The following is a 19,487-nucleotide window of genomic DNA, read 5'->3' on the forward strand; positions in this document are numbered from 1 at the left end:
TGTGAGAAATATTTCATTTCTCACAGCGCTGCCCTCTGTATTCCTGGTGCTGTGGTGAAGAAGCACATAACACAAAATAATTTTATCAGGCCAGGTCCCCCCCCAATAAAAAAATGGACTATAATAAAAGTGTTATTGAACAGTAAGCTTCTCTTTCCTTGTAGATTATACTGAATTTATTATAATGTCTTAATAATATAATTAACAATACTAAATCCAGGTCTCGTGTTCTGTATAAGGCATTGGATGGTTAGATTTATTCAGAGAGAAGATGAGGACATTTACTGAAATCTGCATTAATATTACATGTTCGTTGAATGTTCCACCGATTCCAGAAGCTTGGCCCTTCAGATGGTCCCTGATGCATCTTCTCGGGGCACTGAAGAGTGTTGCATGACAGTTACAGGTCATCCCGATTACACTCCAAGTTCTTCGCAATATCCGTTAAGCGCAAGGGGACGGTCTTACATAATATGACAATTTGGTTGCTCAGCTAGCACTTGTACCCAGAGCAATTTATCCAGCTTAGTTTCACACTTAGACAGACAAAGGACACAGTGAGCCCTTCTGTTCGTGCATTTCAGGTTGCAGGAAGCAGCATGTTCAGAGTAGATGGTGTTAAGGAGCTGCAGTCCGAAAAGTACAGCTGCCCCACATCCCACAGTCCTTAGCACTGAACAGTGCTCATCACCAGAGTGGGGCACAGAAATCCTGGTTAAGATTAATATTGCAATTACACTTTGAACTGTTGCACTCCATACACCCCCTGCCTATACCCTGATTCCATTGCACTTGTGTTCTGTGTAGAATCCTGCGTCCTGCACAGGTTTGAAATATGGAATTGTGATTACAATGACAAGGGGAGGACAGTATGCACAGACTGACATTGTGGTATGTCCCCTTACTTTGCAGGATAAAGAGAAAGTCTCCTCAAGCAAGACTATTAAACTAGACCGCAGCGATGGCGTTAAGGAGATGAAAGAGAAGGCTCCCAAGAGGAAGCTGCCCTTTACTGTCGGAGCCAATGGAGACAAAGATTCAGACTCTGGTAAGGTTCAACTGGGGAAGTGGGACGACATGCTGGGAGGTCTGCAAATGAGCTGTAATGAGTGGGAATAGTCAATGGTGAGGATGGGAGTGTGTCCACACAGTTTGGTCCATCAAGTGCTATGACAGGCATGGAAGCTGTGTATGCTGCCTCTTTCATTTCCATATTTCAGATGCAGTGACATGTCTGCTCGCACTTTTACGTGATTTGTTTTTGTATGTCTTTTTTGTTTTAGCCAGAAGAAATTTGACCTTTTTCATCCAGTAAGCAGAATGGTTTCTGTTTTAGAACTAATTTATTGACTGGATGATAGCAGCATAGCTTTACTAACACTATAGAGCTCAACCATGGCCTCTGGGAAAACTGCCATAGGGTCTGATCTTGTGTTTTCGAAACAATGAGCAGATTATTCATTGTCATGTAAATGTAGGGTGGGGTCCCAGATTTGCAGCAGGGGCATAACTGTCAGTTCTTCACTGTTATTGTTGACGCAAGCCAGGGACGACTCGTATCATTGTTCTTTGCCATAATCTGCAACAAACTGGTGCCATATGGAAAAGGTTTTTAAAGCCTTCGATTTTAAGTGCAAGTGGCACATGCTCGTTGAACTCCCGTTGGACATTTTTTGAGGGCAGTAGTAGATTCTCCTTGCCCAAAATGTTCACTCAGCAACCCCCATCTCTATCATTGCTGCACTGCTCTTTCAGCTCCCCTCTTCCTTGACCTGTTTTCCTACATATTCCTTCTATTTACCCCCCTTCTTCCACCAAGCCTGCGCTCCTCTTGAATTTTGTGCAGCTCTTCCTGGATCTTCTCTAAGCTTCAGATGTGTGACTACCGGTTGTTTATGTGTGTTGTAGAGGCTGATGCTGGTTTTTTGTATGTCTGATAAGATTGGAAAATCTCATGTTTCTGTTGAAGTTGCATGTCACCATCTGAGAAGAGGAGCAAAAGATGGCCTGCCGTTTAATGCCATTTAACTCCTTCAACTTGGGGTCTACAGATGTTAAGAAAAGCCTTCCTTCCAGTCCTGCTGTAATGGGATATATGGAGAAAGATGTTCTTTTTTTTAATAGAACTAAGCCTAAATGTTTAGTTGTCTGCAATGATCCTTCCCTCTGCAGCTTCCTTTGTTTCCCTTAGTCTAGACAAATATGGGTCTGTGTCATCGTATCTTGGAAGTGGAGGTGCTTGCTATATGAAAACATTGAAACCCACCTTCCTACTTTTAGTCTGCTGTGAAGCTGAGTTTTCATTCTTTGTCAGGCTAAGTCACATCATGCAGCAGGGTAATACACACACACACACACACACACACACACATTTTCAGAACCGCTCGTCCCTGACGGGGTCACGGGGAACCGGAGCCTACCCGGCAACACAGGGCGTAAGGCCGGAGGGGGAAGGGGACACACCCAGGACGGGACGCCAGTCCGTCACAAGGCACCCCAAGCGGGACTCGAACCCCAGACCCACCGGAGAGTAGGACCGCGGTCCAACCCACTGCGCCACCGCACCCCCTGGAGTAGGGTAATAAAGAGGTTAAAATCAGCATCTGATCTGAACATAGCTGCTTAAAGTCTGACTAGTATAACTTTCTTTGAAAAACAAAATAACCGCATATTGTCTTTTTCTTAAGTATGCAGCTGTAAAAATATGAAAAATTGTTTTTTGAGTAAAGTGTCTGGCTATTCGGGGCATATTTTATTTTTGTTGTTGCTAAAAAGTCGGATGAGAACTGTCTTTCTAGAATGCTGCCCCCTTGTTTTCTCTGCACTGGCTCTGTGTGTACGTGGGTTAGGGCAGGAAATTTAGGCTGAGAGTGCCGATATAACTGGAAAGTTAGAAAATGATGGCGTTCTTGGCTGTACTGCAGTTTTGGGGAACTGGCATGTGTTGCTAAGCACGCAAAAGCCCCTTAGCCTGACTTAGAGCCAGGGGACTGTGGCTGTGGCTGTGGCTGTGGCAGATCGGGTCACACAGATGAGGACAGGTAAGGCTTCATCAGCCCAAGAGCTTCAGAGTGAGACCAGTAACAGGAGTTCTGCCTAGGACCATGCCTGTAGCCAGGGTGACAGTGTTGGTTGGGCAAGGAAGTGTAAGGAGCCTCAACTGCTCTTATTCTCATCAGGCACACATGCTACGAGCATTTATTTTAGCTATTCTATCAACATATTTCCCCTCTTATTTACTTAACTGTTGTGAAAAATGTGGATTGGTTGTTTTCTGTTATAACTGTACAGCAGTCAAGACTACTGCCCTTTCCCATTGCTAAACACATTAGGGCTTTGTTGTATACAGTGTGCCGATAGCTTTGTGGGAGTTATGTTATAGCTGTCATTAGGTGCAGATCAGTGGATGTTCAATTCCCTGGCTTCAGTGGTGTGCAAATTATGTTGATAAAGAGGTTAAGTAGCTAACACTCTGGCACTTAATCCTGCTAAATATTTCCTTGTGTAGTCTGCTTCTCTCTCAGAAGGAGTTCACTCAAATAAGGAAGCTGCACCAGCTTCATTTCCTTTTTGCAGCAGTGCAGAAGACATACATAACATCCTGTGGCTACTTCCTGCCCATAGTTCCTTTATTTCCTGTTTGCCAGTCAAGGGCTGTGGTTCCAGGACCTTATTTCTGGCTGTAGTCAAACAAATGGCTCCTGGCCACACATCCCAGAGGAGGGATCTCACAGCCGATGGTCGCCATGAATAACTATGGGAGGCAGTTGCATCTACACCTTGCCGTTAGTGTGGACGGTAGAAAGGCTTGGTCAGCCCCCCCCCCCCCAGCTGCTGACCCAGATTCTCCATACCCTCCCAGTGCTCAGGCCAGTACAGTCAACATCACACACAGGGAATGTTATGCTTTCCCATGGGTCCCCTCATCTCCAAAGTACTGCAGACAACCAATTGTGAAATGGTTGCATGGGATTCATTTTCGGTTTTACATGAGGAAGAGTAAATTGGGTTACGTGACTAAAGCCGTTAACCCGTCAAACAGGACTATCTGAGCTAGCCTGTTCAGTACGTTGAGCAAAATGGTGCTGGTTTTATTTTTTTCATGCAGTACTCTGTAGGGAAGTGCAGCTTTAATGTCTGCATTCTCTGCATCTTCGGGTGGTTTATTCCGGCAAACAGGTTTGACTGCTTCCATCTTGCAAGGTCAAGTTCTTTCACCTTTTTTCCCCCCCTTGCAGTTGCAAGTATTGTATATGAGAAGCTTTTTTTTCCCTTCATCTTCCCAACCCACCCAGTCCACCACAAACCCAAGTGTCAGCTGTGCTTAGGATACGCAGGCATTATGATGAGCTAGTTATACCATGCTATCTCACTTTATTTGGCTGTACTTTCTGTTGGAGAGGTGTTGAAGGATCACTCTGGGCTCACATAGTCACCGTCAGTCTTTTGCTTCCCATGTCAAGTTTAGCCCAGACTCCCTATGCAATTTGTTACGTTTGCAGTTTTCTGCTAATCTTTGCTTTCCCCAGTCCCCTCATCTACAAGGCTACAGTTCCTGTCCTGTCTAGTGAGGATAATAAGAAAATCGGACTTTAATGTGTTTAAAGGGCCACATTGAACACATTCCGCTTGTAATTGTTTCTCCAGTTGGGGTATCACGGGTCATTTACCCAGGCTAATTGTGTGCGGAGATGGTAGAGGTTGTAGTTAGCTTGTGTTTAGAACAACTTTTTCGCACCAGTCACATTTCTCTAGTTCTCTTCCCTATCTGACCATTACTGCAGTCCATGTTTTTAGAGAGTATGGACTTTTGAAGAAATTGCAATTCGTTGCTCCTCTGGAATCCACTGACATAAGATTTGATCTTTACTCTTTTTTTTTCTTGTTGTTGTCGTAACTCAGTTTTTATTCATTACATGCACACCCCCACACAGATGCGTTCATGGTATGGACTGAGTGTTTGTATGATAGTTTTTGCAATGTGTATGAAGAATCTACGGTCCAGGTCTTAATTTCTTCATAACCTTATGTTAGTAGTCCAGCCCCTACAAGAACTGTGTGGTGCTTTATGGTGGGCTCACAAACCTGTGTGGTAACACAGCTGATAGCTGTGTAGCCAAATGCCGCAGTGTCTGTTTTTTCTGTCCCTCAACATCCTCTGCCTGAGAACATGTTCAGACTCCTCTGTATTGTTCCAGCCTGAGTAGAAGGAATGTATCCAAACACATTTACTGTGTGTGTGTGTGTGGGGAGGATGTTTAGCATAAGCTTTTGCAGATGTTGGTGAGCATTTGACAGTTTTTTTTTTTCCTGTGCAAAGTAATCCCACCAAAGCTCTTGCGATCGGAAGCATTTGCTGCCGTGTTTCTGACTCCTATTAATTATGTTTTATGGCCTTGAGCAAATAATCACGTTGTGTATTACTGCAAGCACGACTCTAGATCTTTCTCTGATTACACACTTCTTTTGAAGTGTGATAACTGGACCTATTGCATTTGATTTATTGTTAACATAAGTGTTTGAGTCCTAGTGGTTCTCATCTGCTAGTGTTTCGAAACTGCTTCCTAAAATTCATTAGTCTTACTTCATAGTACAGGTTGCAGATCTCAGTCCCAGTCCATAACACTGAGTACTATTCTGTCCGTTAAATACACTGTGTACACCTCCGTAATTAGCAACCGTCCATAGCATTGGCTGTATCTTATTACTATCTTGAACTGTTTTGTGATGATCGTTTCAGTCCCATGGAGCAGCATGCAGACAGGTCATTAGCAGTCTCAGGCCATGTTGCAGACTTGAGGTCTTATTTTTGTCTCCTCCCCTCCTTACAGAAAAGCAAGGCCCGAAGCGGATCAAAAAGGAGCCTACCAACACCAGGAAGTCAGGTTTGCTGTTCGGGATGGGCGTGCCAGGCCTCCGGGCAGGGTACCCCCTGTCAGAGCGGCAGCAGGTGGCCCTTCTCATGCAGATGACTGCTGAGGAGTCGGTCAACAGTCCAGGTCAGTGTAGACCTCTGTGCTGCTTCACAGGTCCTCTTTTTCACCTCTCTTAAATTTAATTAGCATAAAACCTTGTTCTCCTGTCTGAGTTTTCCTTATAATTGCCCCTGTGCTGTCCTAAGCTTTGCTTTCTGTAAGAATGTGAAAGCTACAGTGTAAAATATTTGGAAACTTACACAAGGCAGGAAAAATCTTTACCTCGTATAACCCTTTTTTCCCACTGAATCCAGTATGGCTTTTTCCCTGCAATTAAGAGTTCAAAGCCTAACCGCAGTACACATAGAGCTCAGGATTTGACAGACTATCTCACGAAATCTGTACTTGAAACAGATGATTGTCTTTTCAGTACATTAAAACATTATGCAAGTCATAGTGCCACCTTCTGCAAAGAAAAGCATTATGGGCAATGGGTGCAATTTTCAGTTGTTGTAGATTTGTACATTTTTCTTTGAGTTCAGGAGAACGTCCAGCAAGCTAAGTAATTTAAATAAAGTAAGCTGGCTGGATCTGGGAATTGAGAAGTGCTGTACATGCAGCCTGGCAATGGGAAACATCCTTTCCTTTGCTCATTTTGTCCTGTGCAAGAGCTCCACATGCTGGTTCAGTGTGGTTTTGCCACAGAGGCACAAAGTTATTTTATCTGCAGTATTGATCTGCATTGGAGTAACAATGGTCATTATTTTTCTCCAGACACTACACCAAAGCACCAGTCCCAGTCCAGTCTGGGTCAGAAGGGAACGCCAAACTCTGCGTCCAAAACCAAAGACAAAGTGAATAAGCGCAATGAACGGGGTGAGACACGGCTGCATCGGGCAGCCATCCGTGGCGAGGCACGCCGCGTCAAGGAGCTCATCAACGAGGGCGCTGACGTGAATGTTAAAGATTTTGCAGGTGAGCAGCACCCTCTCTGCAGGCTCCAGCAGTTCCTTTGTCTTGATGTCCTCAGGCGTTGCATCAAGTTCAGTGTACCTTTGCATTCCAAAAGCAAGCATGGAACTGGAGGAGTTAAGGTGGTGGTGGGTAGGCAAAGCAAGTAAGTAGGGGTGCTCTCAAGAAAGCATAACAGTTGATATATATCATACTGTGTGGCAGTTAAGGCTGAGCAGAAGATATATTTAATATTTGTAATGGCTAAATTTATTGTAATATTTTAATATGTACCTGCTACCAAAACCTTGTTAGTGATTTACATTATCAGACCTAATAAGGACTGCTGTTGTTTTCTTAGCATCCCTGCCAAACTGGTAGTTATGTAATGTAAGTCATGTTGCCTTGCAAATTTTACATGTTTCGACTGTTGATTTTTGACTGTCAGGGTGGACTGCTCTTCATGAGGCGTGCAACAGGGGTTACTACGATGTGGCCAAGCAGCTGCTGGCAGCCGGTGCTGAGGTCAACACGAAGGGCCTGGATGATGACACTCCTTTACACGATGCTTCCAACAATGGTCATTATAAGGTCAGCTTTCTGATGTCATGTTTCATTGTTTGATATATCGAAGTATAAATTATGGTCATTTAAAATGTTTCGTAATGAAATGGCAAATTTTTTGTGTGTGTCGATATAGAGTACATATCACACTGCAGCATAATAAATCTGGTGTTTCTTTAGGTGGTGAAGTTGCTATTGCGATATGGAGCCGACCCTCGTCAAAGTAACCGAAGGGGTGAAACACCATTGAAAGTTGCCAACTCGCCGACAATGTTAAATCTTTTGCTTGGAAAAGGCACATACACATCAAGTGAAGAAAGTTCTTCAGGTTTGTGTAATAGTCTGTGAAACTGAATAAACTTTTTTTTTTAATGCTTTTGTTCATCCTGCATGTTTGTAAATTTTGACAGATTCCTCGGAAGAGGAAGATGCTCCATCATTCGCTCCATCAAGCTCTGTTGACGGCAATAACACAGACTCTGAGTTCGAGAAAGGTCTGAAGTTGAAAGGAAAAAGTCTTGACCCACCTAAAACAATAGCCATTCCTATCAAGGATGAGTATGAGTTTGATGAAGATGACGAGGAGGAGAGGGTGCCTCCACTCGATGACAAGCACCTTCTCAAGAAAGAATTCCGCAAGGACACAGGGGGCAAAAGCAACAGCTTCATTTCCATCCCTAAGATGGAGGTCAAAACGTATTCCAAAACCAACTCGCTAACACCAAAGAAAACTTCGAGACGGATCCTCTCTGACACAAACAGCTCTGATGAGGATGACCGAACATTATGTTTCTCTTCACCCCCCACAACACGGCAGACAGTGCCAACAACCAACACCAAGACCCGGGAGTCAGCCACATTGACTTCCAAGCAGCAGAAAGAAAAAAATAAAGTTAAGAAGAAGAGAAAGAAGGAAACAAAAAATAATACCAACAAGGAGGTTCGGTTTGGCAAAGTGAATGACAAGTTCTGCTCCTCTGAGTCAGATAGTGGTGACTTAGAGAGTGAGGATGATAAGGGCTCTGTGCAGAGTTCAAACTGCGTAAAGGACTCTTCTGCTTTGAGCCTTAAAGAATCATCTGTTCTGAGTTCACTCTCAGCCTTTTCTGCATCCTCTTCTCATGGGAGCCTTTGTTCCCAAAAGCTTACACAGTCTTTAGCAGAGCAGCACCCAAAGCAGTGGAGGACAGATGGGTGGAAGACTGTGTCCTCCCCAACTTGGTCTGATAGCAGCTCTCTGTCAGACTCCCTGAGAACAAGATTGTCCAGTGAATCTGACTATTCATCCACAGACTCAAGTGTGGAGTCTTTGAAACAGATAAAGAAAAAAGTGCAGGAGAATCAGAAGAAGAACAATGTGCTCACAAATGCTTTGGATAAAAAAATGTCAGACTTTCATAAGAACTCCAACACAGAAGGGGCAATCGCCAAGGCAGACAAAGATGGCAAAGTGTTGAAAAAGCATAAAGTAAAACACAAACACAAAAATAAAGAGAAGGGAAAGGCTCCCAGCTTGGTGCTTAACCAAGATATGAATGAAAAGTTTGTGAAGAGCTTTTCCTTTGACTTTGACGACACACGGCAAAAGTCAGTCATTATGGAGGCGGAGTCTTCAACAGAAAACAAAGTCAAGCTTTCTAAGCAGGACAAAGAGCATTTCAAAAAGGAAGATCGCTTCTACAAGGGCAAGTCTGAGGACAAGGATTGGACTCCAGCACAAGAAACAGGCAGAGCTGCTAAAGAGGAGAAATACAAAAAAACAAAAGATTTCACCAAGGAGAAGACCAGCAAAGAGGATAAGGATAAATTGTTGAAGACGGATAAGGAAAAGAGCCTCAAGGATAAATTTAAAGAAGAGAAGCAAAAGACCCACAAGGACGAAAAAAAGAAAAAGTCCAAGGATAAGTCTTCTAAAGCAGACAAAAAGAACGAAAAGGAGGAAAAATATTTAAGAACAGAAAAAGATAGAAACATAAAGGATGAGAAAGAAAAATCTAAAAAAGAAAAGGCATCCAAAGAGGAGCTTGGTTATGAGGACTATGATACGAAGAACCGTTTTTTAGACTTGGAAGACAGCAAGCTTAGCACCTCAGATGACCCCTATGACCAGTGGATGACAGACCTCTCTTCTGAATCCTCTCTCTGTGCAGAAGATAGTTGGGATATGCCAATCAAGGAATACAAGGAGTACAAAGCAAACAACTCAGTAAAACTCATTGTGGAAACAGTCAAGGAGGAAAGCAGAGATAGAAGGAAGGAAAACAAAATTAAAGATAGAAAAACAGACCATAGTGAAAAGCGCAATGAAAAAGAGGTCCTACCCAAGAAAAAGGAAAGGGATTCTTCTGATAAACCAAGTGAAAAGAAAAAGGATGTGACAGATAAACAGAAACTTAACTCCAGCTACTCAGAAAAAGAAAAGAAAAGAAAAGAATCTCTAGAAAGTATCAAAGACAAAAAAGACAGAGATTCTATTGACATTAGCAGGGACAGAAAAGATTCGTATGATTTCACAAAAGACAGGAGGGACTCAAGAATTAAACAAGAAGACATCTTGAGAGAGGACTATGGAAATGAAACTTTTTTAAAAGATAAATCTGAAAATGAGGCTGTTAGTAAACTTCTAGAAACCAGGGAGAGGAACCACTCTGGAAAGGAAAAAGACAAAAGGGGGGATGGTACTGAAAAGAGAGAGAGGCCTAAAAATGAAAAACACAAAGAAAAACTTAAAGAAAAAGACAGAAATTTTACAGACCTGGAGAAAGAGAAGAGTTTTCTTGACAAAACTAAAGATAAAGACATGGATAAAGGCTCAAAAGACAAAAGAGAGGTAACAAAAGACAAACACAAAGATTCCCATAATAAAGACAAGGAGAAGAAAATGGAACAAAGCAAAGAGAAAGAAAAGGGTTCCTTGGATAGGCTTGCTGATAGGGACAAGGACTTCTTTGAGTTGAGAAAAGAAGAGAAAAAATCTGAAAAGGCAAGGGAAAAGACCTGGTTTTCCAACATTGCTGACATCTTTACGGATGAGAGTGAAGATGAGAATGATTACAGTGGTGGAATGGTTAAATTCACCGATTCCCATGGCCTGTCTGATTACCACAGGAAGGATCCTACACCTGATATGGATGACACAGAGCACTTCCAAACTGAGAAACACACCAAGTTTTCAACAGAAGGAAAACAGCACTCTACAGAGAAACAAAAAGAAAAGGATTACAAAGATAAGAAAAAAGATAAAACTGTTTTTGATTGTGGAAGAGAAAGAAAGGCTTCTGTGGAAAAATACAAAGACAGAAAAGAGAAGGACTATGCAGATGGGAAGCAAAAAGATCGAAAAGATCGAGGTTCTGTTGATTCAACCCAAGAAAAGAAAAACAAACAAAAACTGTTTGACAAGAGACATTTTAGTGAGGATAAACCCAAAAGTAAACACAAAGACAAATTTGAGAAAGATTACATAAAAGACAAGAAGTCCTCCAAAGGGAGTGGTGAAAATGAAAAATCCCTTCTGGAGAAACTAGAAGAGGAGGCATTAAATGATTATAAGGATGACTCCAATGACAAAATAAGTGACATATCGTCAGACAGCTTCACAGACCGCGGCCATGAGCCAGTACCTAGCAACCTCTGTGACTCATCCAGCATCAGTCTGCAGGACATAAATGAAGAGAGAAGGGACTCTGTATCCTTGCCTTATCCTCAGGACAAGTTTAGAGAAAAGGAGAGACACAGGCATTCCTCCTCATCATCTAAAAAGAGTCATGACAAGGAGAAAGAAAAAATGAAAAAGGATAAATCTGACAAACGGGAGAAGATGGAGGAAATTAAAGATACTTATGGGCGCAGGGAGAGCCTACCTTTTGAAAAGGAGCCCATGCCTTTAGAAGCTGATCCATATACCTTTCCCTTTGGGGCTAAGCCAGATGGTGAAGATGATTTAGATAAGACCATAGAGTTTGAAAAGGAGATGTCCAAAAAATCGGACAGAGAAAAAGTCTGCAATTTTATCACCAGTGACAAGGTAAAAGACAAGAAGAAAAAGGAAAAATATAAGGAGAAAGTAAAAGAGGAGAAACACAAGTACACAGATGGATTTCCTCCTTTCAGACACTCAAAGGAAGAGGTGAAATCTGGATTGAAGGAGAGCCTTCAAGTAAACAGTTTGAAAGAGAAATCCAAAGAAGATGGTAAATTTGATACTAAACACAAAGACAGAACTAAGGAAATTTCAGACAGAGAAAGAACTGATTACATGAAGTCCAAGACTAAAGAGGAGAATGATAAGATAACTCAATCCAAGGAGGCACCTCGAAAAGATTGTCGTCCAAGGGAAAAACTTCTTATCGATGGAGACCTGCGGCTTACAAGTTTTGGGAAAATGCTGAGCCAGAAGGACCAGGAGTTTGAAGAGCGCCATAAGAGACACAAGGAGAGAATGAAGCAGATTGAAAAGTTGAGACAAAGGTCTGGAGACCCAAAACTGAAAGATAAAACAAAATCTAGTGAAGACCTGAAAAAGAATCGTGCTGATCTGTCTTCTAAAAAACCAGCGCCTATAGATACAGTGTTAAAAGAAAAGAAGCCCAAAGATGTGGGCCCTTCAGCTCAAATAATATCACCAGATAGAAAGATGCAGCCTGTCGACAGTCAGAATTCGAAAGATTGGCTGACAGAACATCAGTTGAAAGAGAACCTCCCAGCTTCTCCAAGGCCTGATCAGAACAGACCGACTGGTGTTCCCACACCAACTTCAGTGATCTCATGTCCCAGCTATGAAGAAATCATGCAAACTCCCCGTACTCCATCATGCAGTGCAGAGGACTATCCAGATCTTATGTTTGATAGCATAGACTGTCAGAACACATCTGCCATGTCCATGTCCATGAATGCCTGTTCTCCATCTTTCTTTGACAGGTATACTAACACACCACACCCTCTTCAGGAAAACAGTTGTGTAACGCCAGTGAAAAATGTTCAGATGCCTGTTCTCAGTCTTTCAGCTTCTGTAGATGTCAGGAGGACTTTGGAAGATGAATTCAGAGTGGATGCTGAAAAGTTCCTGAGGCAGCATAGTGTGCCTGCCACTTCTGAGTTAAAGTCATCGGGCTCACCTGCTCCAGAGGACAAGTCAGAACCACCTGGCAAGAATGACTGTCTTTCACCTCCTTGTTTTTCTCCACACGTTGGCATGGCCTCTCCAAGGCTTGAGCCAGCCCAGCCTACACTGGATGGAGGCTCAGCTGCGATTTCTGACACAGACCATAGTGAACACCTGCCAGAGAGTATCTGCAGTAGTTTTTTACTAAATCCATCAACTCCTGTACACAGGCAAGACCCTCAAGAGCCATGTCTAGATATTGCTGCTCCTCCTACTCCAGCTCCTGCAGCTCTGCCACCTCTAGACATTGACGAAATATCAGAACCACATCATTCACTTGCTCTGTCACCACAAAGTGAGCCCAGTCTTATGCCCACTGATAACATCACTGGGGCTTACTTCCTGCCACCAGTTGTGGAGGAGGAAGAACATGATGGTGAAGAGAAGGAAGAGAAGAACAAAAATGACAAGATGGAAGAACCAGAGGATAATGTAGCTCAAGAATCAGAGCAGACAAGAGATGATCAGTCTTTCACACTTTGTGCTGAGGATCCCTTGAAAAAGGATTGGAGTGAATCTCCAGGAAGAATTTCAAAGGATGTGCTTTCACTAACTTCTCCTCAAGCTTCTATAGGTATAATGCAAAACTGTGGTGATCACTCCATCAGCTGGGCTGTGAACTCTGAGGTCCTTATGAAATCTCCTCTCAGACCGTTCTTGGATGTGTCATCAGCCCCCAAGGCTGTCCCTTTCCCTCATCAAGATGACAGTTTGCAGCAGCATCTCTCAGCTTCTTTGCCGTGTCTTACGCCATCCACTTTGCCCTACTCTGCCTTCTCTAGGACATTCTCCCCCCCACAAGACCCCGTGCCTGACTGTGAGATAAATAAAGATAATGTGGATGAAGTCCTCATTCCCTTAAAAGCAATTACACCAGCTGTTGAAACAGAATCAAATTTGATGTCCTCCTCAAGCCTGGAGTCATTTTTCAATGTTTGCAAACCTGTACCCAAGGAAAATCAGATGGTTTCAGAACTAGTCCACCTGAAAACTGATAGCCTGCCAGACGCCAGCACTTTCATACCTGAGAGTAGCATGGCCCCTCCTGTGAACCAAGAGCCAGTAGTTCCATGGGCAGATCCATTTGATCCTGCTGTTGAAGACTTGGATGAGTTGGGTTCCTTCTCTCTGCCAGAATTACCTTTACAAGAGAAAGAAATCGAAAGTCCAGACATCACAGAACTTAAGATGCCTGAATACAAAGAGCCTTCCACATCTAACGAGGTGAAACGTGACCCAGATGTGTTGGAGCTGGACCTCTCTGACCTGGCCAAAGTGCCGTGCTGTCCTTCTGCTGTCAAACTCAGTGTATCTGAACAGAGCACTGTCATTTGCGAAGGTGGTAGCGCTTTAGCAGATGAGAGCAGATCAGAAAGTGCACTGGAACCAAAACATCAAAAGGTTCCTGAGAATGACTCCATCAAATTTTCAGCCTCAGAAAACAAGGATGTGTTTGAACCAGATGAAGAAGACCGAAGTACAGCACTGACTCTTGACAATACCAAACAAGAATGTGTGTTGACAGAGGAGCCAGCTCAGTCATCTTGCGCGTCATGTCCTGATGCTGTGACTCCTGTAAACTCGGACAAAGAGGAAGAGGCTGTTGTCACTAACGAAGTGGCTCAGTGTGATCCTGTCCTGTCTGACACCCAGCCCAACAGGGTCCAGACAACAGAACCTCTGGAACCTGTTGTACCAAAAACGGTGACTGAGGTTCCCAAGAAACTGGAAGAGATCCCCCAGAGAATCACTAGGAACCGGGCTCAGATGCTGGCTAATCAAAACAAACAAAACACTGCAAGTACAGCATCATCCACCCCATCTCACAACACCTTCACTTCGTCCACCTCCTCTGCCCTCTCAGAAAAGGAAAAAGAGCCCCTCGCCTCCCTGCCCACTGCTCCCGCAACTACGCCTGCGGTCAGCAAGAACAAAGGTCGAGCGGTGGAGGAGGACGACGGCCAGGCACAGCATCCTCGCAAGCGGAAGTTTCCCAAGTCCAGCCAGCAGCAGGTGCAGGTGCAGCTGGTCAACACTGCTATGCAGCAGACTCGGGAGATGATCCAGCAGACGCTGGCCGTCATCGTCAATGCCATCAAGCTGGATGACATCGAACCCTATCAGAGCGACCGCTCTAACCCTTACTTTGAGTACCTGCAGATCCGAAAGAAGATTGAGGAGAAGCGGAAAATTCTTTGCTACATTACTCCTCAGGCGCCTCAGTGCTACGATGAGTATGTAACTTACACAGGTTCCTATTTGCTGGATGGCAAGCCTCTCAGCAAGCTTCACATACCTGTGGTAGGTCTTGGTCCTCATCTTCCGAATTGCTTTTTCGTGTATAGGACCTTAAATGGCAGCTTAATTAAATTTTGATTGAATCAAGTGCCTGTTTGTGAATTTCTGTAATTAATGGATTGTCATTCTTTAACGCACTGCTCACGCATCTTACTAGGGTAGCGGGCTGCAAAAACGTTTATTTTCAAACACAGGAGCTAGGGAAAGTCTTAATATATCTCAGCTGTGGTTTATTCACTACCATTCGCCTATATATTTGGATGCCCTCTGATTTTTCTAGGGAACAACTAAATTATGGATTAAAAGGCATATCAGTACTTATGTAATGCCTTCGTTTGCACTATTAGAAATGTTCTGCAAAAGTTTAGTAATGGTTTGTATTTAGGTTAAGGAATCTTGTATTTAAATCCCGTGTTTTACACTATAGCACTTTGCTTTTGTTGCATTTGCTTTTTAATTATTTTTAAGCTCTCACTTTGTTGAAACGGGTACATATAGATAATATAGATCTATTTCAATATATGGTGAATTTGTAGTTAACCATTTCTGCGTGTTGCTTAGATTGCACCGCCTCCATCTTTGTCTGAGCCCTTGAAGGAGCTCTTCAGACAGCAGGAGGCAGTCAGAGGAAAGCTGAGGTTACAGCACAGTATCGAGCGGGTAAGCACTAGTAAACTGTAATTTCCAGTGTGTTTTGTTCAATCACTAAGCAAAAGGCTTTTATTTGTAGCAGTGTCAGTCTTCCTGAAAAGCAGAGTATATGGATAAAAATTCCTCAAAGCAAAAATCATGAATTTACATGTCAGTGACATTCTCACCTTCTGTCTGGTTGTTCCTCTCCCTCCCACCTCACCTTCCTGCAGGAGAAGCTCATTGTGTCATGTGAACAGGAAGTCCTGCGAGTCCACTGCAGAGCAGCAAGGACCATCGCCAACCAAGCGGTGCCCTTCAGCGCCTGCACCATGCTGTTGGACTCGGAGGTGTACAACATGCCGTCCGAGAGCCAGGTGGGTCTACGGCGCTCAATCACTGCAGTCCCAAACCATCATCAGGCCACCGTCTTCTGACTCTAAATACCTTTAATTCCTTTTAGATGGCTCAGGCTTGTTTAAATTTTTGTCTCATTTACTTTGGTCACTGAAATTGGACTTTCCAGTGCTGCAGGTTTGGTTGATCATCATATACCAGTTACACCTCAGAATGTTTGTTTCATCATTGCAAATGTTTGTTTCCCATAGGGAGACGAGAACAAGTCGGTGAGAGATCGCTTCAACGCCCGTCAGTTTATTTCCTGGATTCAAGATGTAGATGATAAATACGATCGTATGAAGGTGAAGAGTTTGTGATCTTAGTCTGAAATCAAGTTTTTCCTGAGTGGGCGTGAGGATGTTGACCATTTAGTGTTTTTGCCCTAAATGTTAACAGGAAGTGTGCATTTTTGTTGCATTAAAGTGCACATCTTCTGTAGTATTCTAACCGTTAAGAGTAAGGACCATTGTTATGCCCACATCAGGTCTTTTGTTAATTAGCACTTTGTTGCTTGCATTAAGTGCAGCCTTTTTTGTCACCCTCACAGACTTGCTTGTTAATGCGACAGCAGCATGAAGCAGCGGCTCTCAATGCTGTTCAGAGGATGGAGTGGCAGCTGAAGGTGCAGGAGCTGGACCCAGCAGGCCACAAGTCTCTGTGTGTGAATGAGGTCCCTTCCTTCTATGTGCCAATGGTAGACGTCAATGACGACTTTGTGCTGCTGCCGGCCTGATGGTGACACGTGCAAAGATGTCACTGTTCAAAAAGACGTTGCTCAGAACGTATGGTAAGGGCTAGCCGGTTAGAAAGGGGTTTTTTTATGTGTTTAAAACAAAATGAAACTTAAGAATGATTTTCTTCCGCGAGAGGAGAAAGTGTCTTTTTACCAGGAAAAAACACAACTTGCACTTTCACCCTGTCTGGTTTTTATGCCTTTTGTTCAGAAAAGGCAAAAATGACCTTGCTTCAAGGAAAACTTTTCTGTTAGATTTTTTCCCCCCAGAAAAGGGATGAAGTTTCTCCTTTTTTGGTTCCTTTCACATAAAGAAAATGGAGGCAAGGAATGAAGAAAAAAACTTGAGATGCAAAATGAAAGGGTGAGAGTGGACAGAAGCAACCTTGGGTTTTTTTCTTGGTACAGTGGAGGGGTGGGGAGCAAGGAGAGCCATTGCGGAGGGACACATGCTGCCTGTCCTCCCCACCCTTCCATGTAGCCGTAAATCGGCAGGGCAGCAGGTGGCGCCATTCTCCACAGCACCCAGGGCACCTGGTGCCTGGAAGTAGCCCCACGATGGAAACGCAGAAGGCGGGTGTCTGCATCCCGTAGGCTCGTGTCGGAGTGGAGGAGACCCTGCAAAGGCAGAGAGGACCTGGGAACGAGAGCATCGGCGTGGATGTCGGATCTTGACTTTACCTGCAGGTTCTGTTAGCACTGACTTTCGCCGTTTTTCTCAGACTTGTTTACTACAGACAACAACAACAAAAAAAGAATGTTTTGTGATTGAAGGGGCAGAGACTTTGAAAACATAGATTATCTTTTTTGTCTATTTCTTTACTTGGGCATTTCATTGTGTCTCTTTCTGCGAAAGTGACTTGAAACACTACAGAGCCAATAATAGTTTAAAGGAAAAAAATTTAAAAAACTGAAAAAGATGTATCCCGTAAATTCTGTACAGTTTTTATATGTTAACCAATGTATTCTTGCTGCCTTCTAGATAATTTATTTTGCCACACATTACTGCACAGTTGTAAATAACTTGTATTGTAACATCACTCTCAGTTAAATGTAAAAAAAAAAAAAAAAATAATGATGATAATAATAATAATAAGTATCTTTGTATGTACAGTTCACTGTTGGGCAGCACTTTCCCTAAACAATGGGCCAAAATGTGTACACGTTTTCAGTATTTCAAAGACCGTCTCCCATGCACAGAGTCACAGTAAAGCTCCATGTTCTGGCCAGGGCTGGTCAAGGCAGGTCAGAAGCAGTCAAAACATCTTAATCTTCGTAACAGAGTTATAGAAAAAAAATATCCTTTCCTGCACAGTACTCAGTGTACAATCTACAGTTGTAGTCCTTGGATGTAGCAGAATGGTTAACTTATTTAAAGATTAGTAATGCTGTTTTATGTTTGCTTTATTACAGAACTAATTAAAAAGAAAATCAAAACCAAGAAAATGCCTTTTACAGTCACTGTTTAATCTATTACGTTGTGCAAGTGAAACCAAGGTAACCCAGGCAACTGATCAGTAGCCAAATTGAAAACTATAAAAATCAACTCCCTTGTTTCTTTTCAGTAGAAAAAATATTAAATTGGGATTTGAATGGATCGTTAAGGTATTCGACATGTGGCACTGTAATTGTCAAAGAATTTCTGAGATACTGTTGTGTAGCTATCAGCAGTTCTGGGCACAGAATATGCATTGGTGCAAACTATTGTTACCTAAGGCAACAATTTTCAGTTTTTAATTCCCTGAGTCTTTTTTGGTCGTCCGCTGCCTCTTATTTCCAGAGATGCAGTTTACAGCTTTTGGCCAATTAGTGTTTCAAGCAAAATCTTGCATCATTTGACGGTGGAGTGTATAGAGGTTTTACAGTTTCTATGCTTTGCTTTTTCTAGCTGTGGAAGAACTTCCTGTGATGTGTAAAAGGTTCTAAGAACATATGTAGTCAAAATGTGTCCACCAGGATAGCACTCCTTAGTGGTGGAGAACTTGGGCCATGTTTTAAATGCTTGTCTAAGCTTGAATTAGGTTTCTAAAGTTAGTTTTAGTAAAACTTTGTTCCAACCTCCCAACCGATCTACATCAGGTCACCTGTACATCAGCAACATCAGTGATCGATAGCTTATTTTTTTAAGTCTTTTTTTCCGCACAGAATGATTCCCTTGCCTAATGTCAGCATTTAGCATTGGGAACAATGTAGCTGTGAAGACACTGGAAATTTGTAATAATTCCACATATTCGTCCAGAAATGCAGTATACATTTACAAGCTGCATGTAGTCCATAGACCTTGGTTACTGTGTACATATTGAACTGCATGCATCTTGTAAATAAGTATTGGCAAATTAAGAAATCTGGAAGTCATCGACAAAATAGATTGAACTTTGGATAAAGTGGGAATAGGCATTCCTAGTCCCGTTTAGTCACTTTTAAATTTTGCAATGACAGAAGTTGGAACGAAAAGTTAGCGTTGTATACGGCTGAGCCGCTGTACATGTCCGTCTCTGTACTGAGAGCGGCTGAGAAAGGGGATCGGAGGCTCTCAGCGCTCGTGTGCAGGTAGACCTGGTGCTGAAAAAATGGGTTGAAGTGCAGAAACTGGTCATGTCAGTTCCAGCGTATAACCAGCATAAAACGTTGACCTTGGAGAAAACAGCATCCAAGGTTACTCTAGAGCTGTTGTCTTTTTTTAAAAGCATTAGTTTTTTATTACGTACCTCAGTTATAAGAACTAACAAATATTTTTGACTTTTCCAATGGCAAATGTGTGCTTTTTTTAATAGGATTTGTATGAAATTCGCAGTCAACTCCCATGACCTCAACTCCATGGTTATGCTTTAAT

General features: G+C 42.8%; 1 protein-coding gene across 4 annotated transcripts in view; it reads left to right on the forward strand.

The window, feature by feature from the left end:
• Window positions 1-17,735, forward strand: part of LOC108926303 (ankyrin repeat domain-containing protein 11-like) — a 71,901-nt gene extending 54,166 nt beyond the window's left edge. For all 4 annotated transcript variants that reach the window (XM_018738902.2, XM_018738903.2, XM_018738904.2 and 1 more), the window contains 10 exons: window positions 913-1,048; window positions 5,832-5,999; window positions 6,690-6,890; window positions 7,315-7,457; window positions 7,611-7,758; window positions 7,841-14,895; window positions 15,454-15,552; window positions 15,756-15,899; window positions 16,131-16,223; window positions 16,469-17,735. In XM_018738902.2, the coding sequence (XP_018594418.2) occupies window positions 913-1,048; window positions 5,832-5,999; window positions 6,690-6,890; window positions 7,315-7,457; window positions 7,611-7,758; window positions 7,841-14,895; window positions 15,454-15,552; window positions 15,756-15,899; window positions 16,131-16,223; window positions 16,469-16,654 (8,373 nt within the window). In that variant the 3' untranslated portion in view covers window positions 16,655-17,735. The remainder of the gene's footprint in view (window positions 1-912; window positions 1,049-5,831; window positions 6,000-6,689; window positions 6,891-7,314; window positions 7,458-7,610; window positions 7,759-7,840; window positions 14,896-15,453; window positions 15,553-15,755; window positions 15,900-16,130; window positions 16,224-16,468) is intronic.
• Window positions 17,736-19,487: the final 1,752 nt, after the last annotated feature.

This window comes from Scleropages formosus, chromosome 7 (assembly GCF_900964775.1).
Source record: "Scleropages formosus chromosome 7, fSclFor1.1, whole genome shotgun sequence".
Classification (NCBI taxonomy): Eukaryota; Metazoa; Chordata; class Actinopteri; order Osteoglossiformes; family Osteoglossidae; genus Scleropages; species Scleropages formosus.